General features: G+C 43.5%; 1 protein-coding gene across 1 annotated transcript in view; it reads left to right on the top strand.

The window, feature by feature from the left end:
- SLC1A4 (solute carrier family 1 member 4) overlaps positions 1-14,041 on the top strand; it is a 44,808-nt gene that overhangs the window by 6,634 nt on the left and 24,133 nt on the right. The window contains exons 2-4 of the mRNA XM_074817284.1: positions 3,766-3,808; positions 5,248-5,310; positions 11,763-11,929. Coding sequence (XP_074673385.1) covers positions 3,766-3,808; positions 5,248-5,310; positions 11,763-11,929 — 273 coding nt within the window. The remainder of the gene's footprint in view (positions 1-3,765; positions 3,809-5,247; positions 5,311-11,762; positions 11,930-14,041) is intronic.

Raw genomic sequence — 14,041 nt, 5'->3', positions numbered from 1 at the left:
ACGGTCCCTTCTTGCCTGGTGGGAGCAGCTTCCCACTGGAGGAAAGAAAAAAGCTGCATTTATCCAGCTGTGCACAGTGAGTACAGTATTCAGACAGAAAGTATTCAGACCCTGAAACTGATGCTGCTGCTTTCTGGTGCCTATTTTAAGAGGATCCGAGACAGATGCTTTCTCACACTGCGTGTTGCACAGGTACGTGAAGGTTTCCTGGCTCAGCCCAGCTGCTGTTCCAGCCCCAGGACACAGCTGTCACCCTTGACAGCTGTCCAGTGGATTTCTGATATTTTTGGGGCGGGGAAGGGCTGTCTGCATGACTTGCAACAGGCAGGGACTTTCCTGCGAGGGCAGTAAAGTCTCTGTGTACCAGTTGGGTCCATCCGTGGGTAATCCATCCCTCTCCGCGGAGCACCTGGGGTGCACACAGCACGTCTGTCCCCCTGCCGTAATGTCATGTGTCACTGGCTTATCTCATTCTTGCCACATACAGCAAGTTTCATCTCTCTGCATTGGGGCCAAGGCTGCCTGGTCCCAGATGCCTGTGCTAGGCTCCTTATCACCCAGACTCGGGGTTTCCTCAGCGGTGTGCTCTTGTGATAGTCCCTGTCCACTTCAAAAAGTCATTCTCTGGCACAGAGCATGGCAACAGCAAGGATGGGGCCATCAGAAACAGCAGCAACAGCCAGCAGTCCAGGGGTATAACCATGGTGATTGCCTTAAACTCCACGTTCACATCTGGCACAGGCTTTCAGAACACAAAAACCTTCTCAACATTTGGTCTGCGTGGAAAACCCAACTGGCAGACACCCATATTTAATTTGCATGCCCAGTTACCCAGCTCATCAGCTTTCCTGTTTGCCGCTTCACCCGGACAGGAGGGATGTTCACACTTCCCTGTGTGACTCCTCTGCTTGGGCTTGGGGACATGGTGAAAGCCAGCTAGCAGGGACAGAGCTAGGCCTGGGTTTCTATGACAGGTGAACTTTGCCTTGCCCCGCATGGTGAGCAAAGCCTGCAGGCTCAAGCATGTGATGCGCCCAGACAGGTCACCAGCCAGCTTCTGGCTCTCCCTGGAGCATGCAGCATCCTGACCCATCTTTTTTAGGTGCTGCTGCGGTGTTCTTGCACAAATCCATCTTAAGGTAAAAACCTGTGGTCTGACCCACCCTTAATTAAAGCTTAATTTAATTCGCACACTGACTGATCTTAAGTGAGCAATGCGAGTAGTCTGTGCAGCACTCTTGCCTCTAAGATAAGTCATTTATTTGTTTCTCGCTTTTTATGGCCTGACACATTTTGTATTTAAACTTCAGGATTTGAAACAAAGAGGAGCAAAACATTATTTTATGCATTGTTGGGACTGTGCAGTCAGGTGTACTTAGAAGCTGGATTGAACAAAACAGAGCTCCTTCTGAGCTGCTGAACTGAGATCCAAATTTTTTACTTGGTGGATTGTCAAAAATGCTCTTCGCTGTCCTCCAAGGCCTGCGACTGGTGCTCCAGGGCTAAAGGAGAGTGACTGCTATATGCTCGTATTTGAATAGCTTTAGTGCTATTCACATTTGAAGCAAGAACCTGCCCCTTCCCTTGCTGTAGCAGGGCTGCTGGCATCACTTCAGTATGTGCTTTAAGTACATGCTTGGAGTTAAGTTAGTGTTTAATTACTGAGGCCCATGCCTGACATACTGTGTAAATTATGGAGGGTTTGGTTTCTCGGCCACATTTAAGCATTGGAAAACCATATTGTTTAGGCTTTAGGATTGCTTCCTTTGGCTTTGTTTCATCAGGATGGAAAAGCTGATTTAAAATAAAAAGTAATTTGATTTCTGGTTGGTTTTCAGTCTTTTTTCATCTCTTTACTTCTTCACAATCCAGTCAATTACTTGTTTAAAAAAGAAATTATCCAGCTATGAATAGTTGAAAAGAAATATCCTTATTTTCCCAACAGCATGTTTTCTTGTTTTGGTTAAAACTGTGCACTGAGCTGGGCCCATTTGTATATGTGATGTTTAACTCCTGATAAAAATAAGTTTGCTTTCACTTTACATGAGGTTTTTATCCACCAGAGAGTTCCAGCTGTTCAAGAAATTGATGAACGTTAGCTGTTCCATTGATCTTATTTGACCAATTCTTAAGCAGCTTTGAGAGTTAGAGCTCGCTCTTACCCTTTCAGACAGACAGACGTATCGTCAAATTTTAAGGAGAAAAAGTTGCCGTTTCTTTCTTGCTCAGTGGAATGTATTCTCCAGAAGCCAAATTATTCTTACAGCAATTTGCAACTGCCTCCTAGTGCACAGTACAGTTGTAATGCAACAGAAGCTGAGGTGGTGCACAGGAGCCACTTGTTTGATGAAGGTCTGTGTACTTTAAATTGCTGTCAAGGCTGTGGGAAAGCCCTCGCTGTGTGGCAGGATAAGGAGCTGTGCAATGGAAAATACTAAAGTCCTTATCTGTGCCATATCTTAATCTCCCTCTTGCTTCCAAAGATTTGACTCTGTTGCTCTGTTTCTTGCAGTGGTTCAGATTTGTGCTTTCCATGTCCTTCGTGGAATGATCACAACTGAAAGCCTGGTTTAAAAATCATGTTTGCCAGAGTAACTACATAAAAACCTCGGGGGAGGTTAGCAGGGCCCAGCCTGGAGGTAGCTGCAGCTTCCTTGGAGCAGTGCAGGGAGCAAAGGATGGGGAGCAGCTATCCCAATATTTTTTGCCACAGTTAACTGGCTCTGGGTGAGGTCTTTTGTTTCCTTACTGTAAGAGTCACCATGCCTCCTTGATGCATTTGGCTGGCAGTGTTTTCAGTTTGTATCCCTAGCCTTCCTGCCCTCAGCAGCTAGGGTTCTGTTGTGACCCCAGAGATCACCTTTTATTCCTATTTTGTTTTCTGACACAGCAAAAAAAGCTGCCATTTGGCTAGGGGAACACATGCTCTTTGCCCACCATAAGAGGAGAAAGGAAGTGTAGCATTAAAAACAACTATAAAATACAAGAAGCAGCAACTTTTTCCTTACATGGTCCAGTTAACCATTTTTCCTGTCCTTGTTGCTCCATAGATGCACACATACACTGGATGCCCAGTAGAAGCGTACGTCACTTTGCATGCTATCCTCTCTACACAAACCTAATACGTTGGATTTGCATTTCTGTACAAAGGCACTACCAAATTCAGATGTTGCAGCTTTCCGTATGAGTTGCCCTTACTTTCATCTGTGCTGTTTAACCACTTAAGCCCTTGCAGACAACTCTGGGCCGTGACATTGTTCTGCTTTACCTCGATGTTCAGGGAAGCTGACCTTGTTGTGTTGAAGGGTTAAGCTGTTCTCTTAAGTGGATTTTGCTGATTGGATTGTCCTTCATGTTGATGCTGTGAGCAAAGTGTAATCACATGAGTAATGTTAAAAATCTGCCTGACCCTGGAGGCCACGAACTGTTGCTGCAGATGGTGTGGCTAAGCCAGTTTCTGTAGCCACTGACTGATGGGTGTGTATAACTAGCATCCTGTTGGATTGCCTCTGGTGTCCCTACCCAAATGGTTAGGTGTGGCAGACAAGCAGGACCTTTTTATGTGAACAAATGATGATGGCATTTACACCTCTGGAGATGTAGCAAGACACCTGCTCCGTGTTGCCAGAGTATCTTCTGTACCTCACTCATGCCGATATGCTTGCCTTTGCAAAAGGAATTCAGTTTCTGAGAGTAAAACACTTCTGTGCATTCGTTTCAGAAGTTCTACAAGAAATATTTCATTTTCTTGTTTGTATTTTACAGAAACCTGTTTCCTGCAAATCTTGTTGCTGCAGCTTTCCGAACGGTAAGATACATGTGGGCTTTGGACATGAGCTACAGTGCACAGACAGAGTGACTGCTCCTTTTGACTAGAAAGATGGTGTAGAAAATACCAAAAGTTAATTTATTTATAGTAAGTGGGATTTTTAAAAGCACCTGACATAATCAGACATACAACTTCTATGGCAAAGGGTTTGATTTTGAAAAATACTCCTCAAGAAAAGTATCTTCATAGCCTATGTTTAGCACCTCCACCAAAATTGTTCTTTAAACTTTTATACTTTGGGTGCCATGTTAGGCAGCCGTGGAAACTCTGCTTTGTGCCAGGCTGCTATCACTTTGCAGGAGCTAGCTTGGAAACCCTTGGGTACGTAGTTTAGAGCTGGGCTCAGAACACACAAGGCTAAAGACTTTTAGTCTCCCATGTGTGTAAGCGTTACCCGTTGGCTGATGCTTTTATTCAGTATTTTCCTTTGCTGGATTAATCGCTCAGCCTGGCTTCTCTTCCGACAGAGAACTAAGGTAGGATGATAACTGGCACCAGAACACAGTGTGGTTTAAACTGATGGACAGGAACTGTGAGGATCTAAGAAGATTTTGCTTAGTTCTTATTGCTAATTTTAGATGTCGGGGATAGACACTGTTGAGAATATTGCTCTGTGGCAGAGTGATTCTTTATGATACAGGAGCAGAATAATAGCTTTTGCCTTCATGGTATTCCGTGGGTTTGTTTTTGTATCAAAACCAAGGTCAAACTCTTAAAATCAAGTTCCATTTTGAGTGTATATATAATACAGTACAAGTCAGTATGCCATAAATAAAAATAGGAGCAGCACAAAAATATCATTAAGAAAAGGATATTCTGTGATACCTCAAGTGTCAGGGTTCTGTATGTTCAGGGATTAAATAAATAAGTCCTCCTTTCCTCTGTGCTGCTGTTGTCACAGGTAATTGGCAAGTACATAAGCTTTTCTGTCCTCTGTTTCATATCTAAAAAAAACAAGCACAAAGAAGTGCCCCGCTTTTGGGAGGTGTCTAGCTTATTTATCAAAGCAAATTGTTGCCCTGGATTTTAGATATTTTACTGGCAGTTTTAATGCCTGCCTTACCATTTCTGACAGTGAAACAGCGCAAGCGCCACGTGCCTTCTGCAGCAGCCAGTGTGACAGCATGGTGTGCGAGTAACAGCAGAGTGGAGGAACGGGGAATTCCTCAGCTGCTGCCCAAACCTGGGAGCCCAGATCATAGAGCACTTCCCTGTTGCCACATGGGGAAGGAGCTGCATATGCTGTCACTCCCTTTTCTTGCACAGGACAGGCTCGTTAGCCTGCACAGTATGGTCTCCAGACAAAGGCTTCCTAACAGTAATCTCCTTGTGAAATGCTAGATGGTATGGTCATATTGACAATCTGATCAGCAAACATTGTGATATTGTTTGTGGTTTTTTTTTTTCCTTACTCTCAGTATGCAACAGAATATAAGATGCTGCGCAGAAACACTACCTCTGGAAATGTCACGTGGGAAAAGGTAAGGTCACTTCTTAGGTTTTTATACAAACCGTTGCCAACTGTAACATTTGACTACTTCACAGTCTTTAATCCTTTCCAGTCGTTGAAAAGAAACAAGTACTTTTCTTTGCCTAGAACTGAGACACGCACAAGCCAGATGAGTTACCCCCAGCCACCCAAGAAAGCTATGATGGATAGGAGAGTTGGGCTCAAATGATCTGACCCTCGAGACCTTATTTTTAGACCATGATTCCTTAGACCTGGTCCCACTTGATGTGATTTTTTACTAGTGTCTCTGCCTCCTGTTTCCACATAACTTTCTGTAGACTTGGAATTAAATAGCAATCAGGCTGGCTGAGTATGTCGCTTAAACCTTACTCTTTGTTAACAGTTTGGAGAGAATGAGCTTTTTTTCACTACCCAAGGCTCTTTTTGAAAAAAAAAGAAGAGGTTAGTTGAAAATGTTTTCTTGTTGCCATGTTGCTGAAATTTTGTTTGAAGCAATAACAAGTGGTCAGAAGGAGTAAAAATTATAGACAGAACATTACAAATAGGCTGCTATTGCAGTGGTGTCAAAAAGGAAACTAATTTGCAGGTGTAGCTTAGGTAGAGTGTTATCTTTCATAAGTATCTTGTAGGACTTCCAGAAGTGCTCTACATCCTGTTGAGTGGCATCTCTCCTGCAGCACGGGGCTATCAAACATCTTTATTATTGGCAAGAGCCAACATATTGCAGGTCCAGCAATGATTACTGTTGTCTTGCAGACAGCATGCTGTGAAACAGACCCAGTATCCCAGCCTGCGTTGTCTCACTTCACTCCAAATGAAGGATCTCATGTGCTTTCATGAGATTTTGAGGAGACAGGTCTGAGACTGGAAATTATTTTGGGGATTATTTTCTATTTCTCAGGCTCATTCTGACTATCTGAGATCAGTGTTGGATGTTGGGTTACTATAATTTTAATATGATTTGACTGCCCCTAGGGCAAGAGACTCATATTTGTCATGTAAAGGCTCAGCAGGGGCTTGCCCACCACTTTGTAAAACCATTGAGGAAAAAGCAGTTTCTGCTCATGCAGAGGGTCTCTGAAGCGTATCCCTGAGCACAGGAAGTACTGGCCTCGTTACCTCCTCCTCGCCACGCGTGGTGCGTGAGCAGGTGATGCAGAACAATGTGTTTCCGAACTCTGCTTTCGGCTGACGGGCTGAACTTTCACCAGCCCCGGAGGCAGGGTGACAGGTGACTTGGATGGCACAAGAACTGATCAGGGGAAAAGTCAGCCCTTGCCTCGAAGCTGGCTATCGCATGGTGAGCAGTTTCACTGGGGAAGAAGGCAGCCCCATCTGCCCAGGCTCTGCCCATGCCTGTAAGATTGCATTAGCCCAGATCAGCACTCACCCTGTCTGACACGGGTGTGTGGCAATGACTGCCCAAGGGCCATGTGATCCCAAAAGAGCACTTTCTCTTCTCAGCCATTATATCCTCAGGCAGTACATGCCCATGCAGGCTCGTGCTGCTAAAAAACAAGTTTAGTATGAAAGGCTGTAACAATGTGCACTTAGACACAAGAATAACTCCGCACTTGTTTACAGAGTGTGAAGTTATTCTTCGTTTAAGCAGGGGTAAATGAAAGGTGAGTAAGACTCTTCTTCATCTTCAGTGTCAAGTTTGATAGGGGCTCCTTGGCAACCAAGCACGGATCAGGGCCAACCATATGCCCTGGACATAGGCTTGGCTGTCAAGTACTTTTTAAATGCTTGTTCAGAGGCCTCACTCTTCCTCAAGAGATAAGATTGCATCTTCTGGCAATTTAAAACATGAGATTCTTTTTCAGCTTTCTTCTTTCCTTTTCCCACTTACCAGACTTGTTTGATGCAACATCAGAAAAAATACTCTGAAATTGTCACTGGTGCCTTTTTTTTGCCAGTGGTTATGATGTAAAGGTTATTTCTGCTATTACTTTTCCAAAACTTTTCTTTGAGCAAAACCAGACCTGAGCTTCTTTAATTCCAGAAGACGCCCTACTGTCTCTAGAGAAAAGCGAACCAAATAAAAAGAAAGCATCATCTCAGTTTTGTTAGCTCAGTTTCAATACTGGTCTGACCACATTATTTATGGATAGATGAGGGTTAAGTTTGGAAAGGAACAGTATGATTTTTGGATAATATGTAGTATAAATATCATAGCAATGGAAGTTGAGTTTCAGAGAAAGAAGATGATATTCCTATCTAGTCTAGTTTTCTTTCATCAGTAGAATATTTGATCGAAGAGGGGAAATGTTTTCCTTCTACTTTCCATATGAACAGCATAGAGCAAAATTTTCCATTGATTATATTTCTCCCCTGCCCCCGCCACTGCTTAATAGGTTCTGTCTTCTCTCAGTGATGATATGAATAGTGGGGCACGTAGATGTCTGCTCAGCCACGTCCTTTTTGTTGTTTCACATGCTCCCCTCGTGTTTACCTAGCTTTTATGGCCACATCCTCTCTGTCTCTTCAGCAGCAAGGCGTCCTGGGGCACCGACTATCTCAGTTCCCCATCTGCAGCACAGGGAGGCTGTGGGGGGACTCGTGAGTTCCTCTTGTGGCAGCAGTAAAAATACACAAACCTGTGATTGCTCTTCTTCCTCACATCACATGGCTGCCTTTTCTTTTCAGCCACCTACTACTGGGACAGCTCAATGTCAGCAGTTGTTTCCTTGATAAGCATTTGTTTCAAGAGCTTTAAAACAATAGGATCTTCAGAGAGATTCAAGGACCAGAAGAGCTCCATGAGTCTTCCTACCAGAACACATAATTTCAAGCAAACAATAATGCGTCCCGTAGTTTATCCAGGAACAAAGCTCTCATTAAAGCTGTTTTTGTTTGGTGTCCACAATGCTGCTTGGTTTGGCAGCTCCTTTGGGGTGATGCACTCTTCTGTTAGAGCACAAAAAGGCTGTTCAGCATCTGCCAGTTTTAGAGGCTGGGATTGAGAGGATCTTCCGCTGAGGATTTATTGCTGGACTCTTTCCATATTGTGCTGCAAGGAGGTGAAATTCCCTGAATGCTGCACATTGTCCCCTTGATTTGCAGGGAGTGATTTTTTTGCAGTAAGTTACTACTCCATGCAAACGATGCACCTTCTACCTACCTCTGCGGTGACGGAAGGCAATGGTGAATGTTGTGTGTTGTAAAGAAATTGGGTCGAGGGAGAAAGGGAGAGCAGGACCTGAAAGCGGGGACAGGATGGCAGTGAACAGAGGGAAACGGCAAAGAAGTTTTTGGTGGCTGTACACAGAGTCCTCCCTCCGGTCACCAAGAATTCAGGGGTCCCCAGATCACAAGACCTAGGCTTGAAGGACTAGTAGGTGTGAGCACTTGGAGAACAGCAACAGCAGTGATTGCAATACCGGGAGCAAGGTGGAGAGAGACGTCTCCGAGGGTGAAAGAAAACTAAACTCCATGTATTGTCATTCTGGAGAGGTTTAGGGGAGTTCAAGGAGAATTGACCAATTTATGCACAGTAGGCCACTTTGAAGGTTAAGACAAAAGGTGAGAAGCCACCTGTGTTGTGGCTGTAGCTAACTGGAGATGCTACTATCTCTTTCCCTCCTCTAGCTTCCCAAGAACAGAATCTGGCAAACCTTTGGCACCCATGGCTCTAAAGAAGGTGGAGCAGCTGATGTTTGTGGGGATTGAATGACCTAGAAGAGCCCTGGACTTCTCTAGTCAGGGAAGTGACCTTCCAAATTAAGCACTAGGAGCTCTGGCCCTGATTCTCCTGTGTGCCTCCCAAACTCTGTCCTGCTCTGTGACCCTGTGTGCCCTACACAGCTGGTGGGAAGCTGAACAATCCTCTTGTAGGTTCAGTACACTGTTCCTGAGGCTGGACCTCTGAGAAGCCCAAACAGTAGCAGGTTGCTGGGCTTCAGGCTCACACCAGTGCATTTAATGAGTTGAGAAGCAAATCTCTGGTAGAAGGAGTTTAAAGTGTGGAGATGCAAAACATCGGTGTAAAGTAGTATAATGAAATTCCCTCCCAGTTACATCCAGGTCAGGATGCTGGGCCCTTTCAGCAGCTTGAAACACTGAATTTCTGTTCCATAGCAAAGTTGGATATTTATTTTTTTCTGAATGAGAACCTAAACAAAAGATCAATGTTTTTAGGATATTTTTATTGTGGAAAAAGTTTGGGCTTGTTATGGTAAAATTAGGGTCGACGTAGCGCTGAGAGATATGGTGTAGATGGGAACTGGCAGTGTTAGGTTAATGGTTGGACTAGATGATCTTCAAGGTCCTTTCCAACCTAGTTGATTCTGTGATTCTGTAATTCTGTTCCAAGCTGAACTTTTCATATTAGCCTTGTATCAAATGAACCCAATATAAGATGATATAATATAATGAGTTGGAAAAATAAAACTAACCACAAGGTGAAAAGTTGTATCAAAGTGAAAAAGTGTTGCATTCACCCCCTGTGAATGAAGTAAGTGTTTCTTTTCTGGTGTAAAAATGTTCACATTTTGCCCAAGTTGACATTTCCCAGACAGAGCTTTGGTTTTGATGACATGACATGGCAGCATTATTTTACCCATTTACTTTCTTCCTGCTAATAAATAAGTCATAAAATTTGAGACTCATACATCGATTTGTACATTGTTACTGATGAATTGTCACTGAAATTTTGTTAGATTCTCTTCAGCCTTATGGTAAACCTTATCTCCCACCCTAGAGTTATGTTTAACAACAGAAATGGAAAATAGAAAAATGTGTGCATGCCATGTACACAGACAATTTATTCAGTTAATGGGAGGGTGTAATTTTTTTGTCTAACTTTTCTAACCACAGAAGAGTTTAGGGCTTTCAGGCACACCAAACAGAACATAGACAAAACTATCCAGAGAGAAAAGTGTTACTGTGTGTGGACAAAACAGCACGTTTCTTCAGACATCTCCGGAGATGCACTGCACCCCATTCTTAATATACTGTGCATGTTTTCGATTCTTTCAGTTGGAAATCAGATAAATACTGACAACTTAGCCCTGAACAAGCAGCTACCATGAAAAAATTGCAGATCCTATATGTAATTATTTTGTAGCTAGCAAATAAAAAAAGCCAGACCTCCACTGTTGGTAAACACTTTTGTTAAGAGCAGTTTAGTCTTCATGCTTTTGTCTATAATTTGTGTTTTATCCCCTTCCCTGCAGTACTTTGTTTTCACCTGCTGCTGAGAGACAGTGCAGTTCAGCAGTATACTTCCAGAAAAAATATCATCTCAAGAAGGCTGGTTTTATAAGATTTAACAGATCAGTATCCTGAGTTCTTTAGTCAATACTAATTTCAAGCTTTTAGCTCAAAATATATTTTTCTTTCCTAGTGTTGAGCTAGTGTCTGCTTAAACTAGCTAGAAGGCCAAAACTTGTACACAAACCTAATCTGTTTAAGAAGCCCTTCCAAATAAAACAAATATTTCACATGTTAAGCTTGTACTGCCAAGTTGGGGGGAAAAAAAACCCAGTTTGTCAAAACAATTATATTTTTATGTAGCCACAAGAACACTCATTCAGTTCATATGATACTACGTTGCCAAACAAGGTCCAGCTCTCTTTGAGAAACAAACCGTGAAGGACCAGCAGAGCAGACTTATGAGTAGACTAGTTTTTGTCAATAGGTGTATCCTGGTTTTATCCTCTTACTTCTACCACACAGCCACATGATTTCTGAGAAGGGGAACAGGTATTTATTCTATTCTCTCTGTATCTCACATGACTGGCCGGAACAGATTTGCTACCTTTCTCTGCCCCTCTCCCCACTTTCTGCTTCATAACATTGGTTGTTTTCTTGTGGTTTTCACCTTGGTATAAATATTGCACTAAAGCAAGGGAGCGGGCAGTTTCTGAGAGCAGATTCCCACAGAAGCATGTTTGGGGCCAGACCGCTGCAAGCCTCTTGCAGGTATGATTTGTTTAGGATGTAGAATATGATAGTGCCGACAGCGAATGATGCTTGGTGGAATAAGCAGAGCTAGGAAGTCAATGTCACCAGTATCTGCCATTTATACCTCTGGTCTCTCCCACACCTATCTTCCCTCACGGGGAAACTGGGACGAAAGTTTCAGTCTTTTAACCGCACATGTGTGATTGGTGTCCATGCTGCTTTGCATCTGCAGTGGAGCTTGTCCTGAGTAAAATGCGGAGGTTTGCTGTTCAGGTCACTGAGAGCACACGTATTGTATTGAAGGGCATGAGGGGAGGTAGTGGCAGGCCCATTCCTTCTCCAGTGAATCCATGCCAGCTCATAACTAAGGAGGTTTGTATCTGAACTGTGTCCAGATCTGGTTTGGTTCTCTTCAACAAAATAGGTTCTTCTTTCCCAAAAGAGGTTCTGCTTGTTGATTTCAGATCAATTGGGCAGCAACAAAATGAGGTGACCCTTTTGTTGGGTTTTGTTCTGGTCCCATGTCTAACAAGCCTTCTTTTTTTGCCTCTACAGATCCCTGTTGGTACTGAGATTGAAGGGATGAATATCCTGGGACTGGTGCTGTTCGCTCTGGTTTTAGGAGTGGCACTGAAAAAGCTTGGCCAGGAAGGGGAAGATCTGATTCGCTTCTTTAATTCATTCAATGAGGCAACTATGGTCTTGGTTTCCTGGATTATGTGGTAAGTGTGTGACTACAGGTACAATATTATGCTCAGTTCAGGAATCTCACTGTTTGTCCATTTCTCCAGCTTTTTCCTACCAGATCCCTTATCACAGCAAAAGTGAATGTCATGTTGTCACACGATAGGGTCTTCTTGCTTGTGCCTTGTAATTAGACAGTCACACATAGCTTAAGGTATCAGTCTGGAACACCTCAGAGGGTTCTTCAGGACCTCTAATTAATTTTTTTATTAATTAGTGGAAAAGAAGCTTTCTATTTCAAAGCAGCATAAGCCCATGGCTAGCTGCCGTCATGAACCTCAAGGCACTGGCCTTCAATTAATCAAGGGGATGTGAGTAAGTGAGGAATATGGTCACGTGAAGGCCAGGGATGTCTGTGCTTGGAGTGCACTTGCAAATGCAGTGAGTACCTAAAATCGTACTTGTAGCTTGATGGCGGTTTTTTTTTCAGCCTTGATTTTTCTGTTGGTCAAAAGTTTACTTGTACTGACCTGAAAGATAGCCAAGGAGATCCGAAGATAGCCCACTCACTGGTATTGGTTTGAGAGAAACCCTGCTGAGCACATGAATACAGAGCCCCATCTGTCTGCTTGCATCAAAGGGTGATAGAGAACCTACGTCCCTTTGTATAGAAGGGAGGAACAGTCTCCAGGGCTATGCTCTCCATCCTACTGAAACAGTAGTGCTGGCTATTGAGTGGTTTGCCATTGTTCTCAGCAGAGCCTGAGTTATACAGTGGATCTTTAAATCTCTGTTTCTCTTCTAAGACCTCTTTCATATTCTTGGGTGAAGCAGGAACTAATGTTACTATCAGAGCAATCAACTGTTTTCTTGTTTGTACTTGCTTCTCCAGAGATGCTTATCTTTTCCATTTTACATCCCTGAGAGCAGGTATTTCCTAAGGTTCATTGTTTATTTTGTGTCCTGCCTATTAACGAGCAAATCCATTATTTCACTTACTTCCCTGGAGTCCAGACATATTTGCTCTGACTGATCTCACAAAGCTTTTGGCACCAAAAAAAGTCTGTATGTTAGGACCTGGAGGGCACTGAACTTTCTCACTAGGCAAAAAACCAGCATTGGAGGAGGCAGGCACCTCTAGAGAGCGGTTCAGGCCACCTAAGCTGGGGTAGGACCAGCCTCCTGGATGGGTTTTCTGTCAGGTAGGATGAATCTGGGCCTCAGAGCAGCAAAAATAAAAATATTCATAAGGACAGCTAGCTAACAAATTGACAGTGGGGCATTTCTCATTCCCTTCCCAAGGCTGTTGGAAAAGCTATAAGCTTACCTTAGCAAAGGTATTTTTTCTCCCTTCATTCTGCATTTTTCATTCCTACTATTTTCCTCCCTCCGAGAAGTAGAAGGGTTTTAAGAAAACACCTGATTTTACACAGGCAGATCACTGTGTTAGTTGCTGTCATAAGGGATTGAAAAATTCAGTCTCAAAGCAGCTTAAGTCTTCTACTCTTGAGTGTAATTCCTTGGACACTGAATACTGATAAGAGGCAGTTCTTGTATTCAGCTGATTACAGTGCTTACACTTCAAGCCAATCAGTTGGTATATAATCCTTTACTTTGTGGATTATCAGGACCGCAGCTGACTTTTAACACTGCAGTGCACCATAGCCCTTCCTGTTCTCTTTCCTTCCTTAAGGCTCTTGTATCATCCTGCTATTTATTCAGAATCTGTCAAGCTGCATGTACTTCCCAAAGGATACTTCAGAATGGGTGAAATCATACTATCAAGGGAAAAGACAGCTTGAGCTCATTCCTAGTCCCATTCAACAACTGCTCTCGTGTTTAGCAGCACTTTGGTCTCAACTTTCAGTTCCTTCCTCTTCAGCCTCCCTCTTCAAGGGGAGGGATCCAGTCTCAGCTCTGAATCCAGTGTTCCTGTTTGCAGAGCTTGTGCAGGACTGGGGCTCAGCTAGATGTGGCTAATCGGGGTGCTCAGAAACATAGTTCAAAGGCAGTATGTTGCAGAATTGGCAGAGGCTATGTGGGGAAGGTTCAACAGGCCCCCCTAGAGGTTTGGCCAAAGGAGGACACATTGATCTGGGGCATAAGGAGGTGCTCTCTGCACAGAACAGCGCTGCAGAACCACTGAGAGA

Source organism: Strix aluco, chromosome 3 (genome assembly GCF_031877795.1).
Source record: "Strix aluco isolate bStrAlu1 chromosome 3, bStrAlu1.hap1, whole genome shotgun sequence".
In the NCBI taxonomy this organism is placed as follows: Eukaryota; Metazoa; Chordata; class Aves; order Strigiformes; family Strigidae; genus Strix; species Strix aluco.
This window is presented reverse-complemented; position numbering and strand designations above follow the sequence as displayed.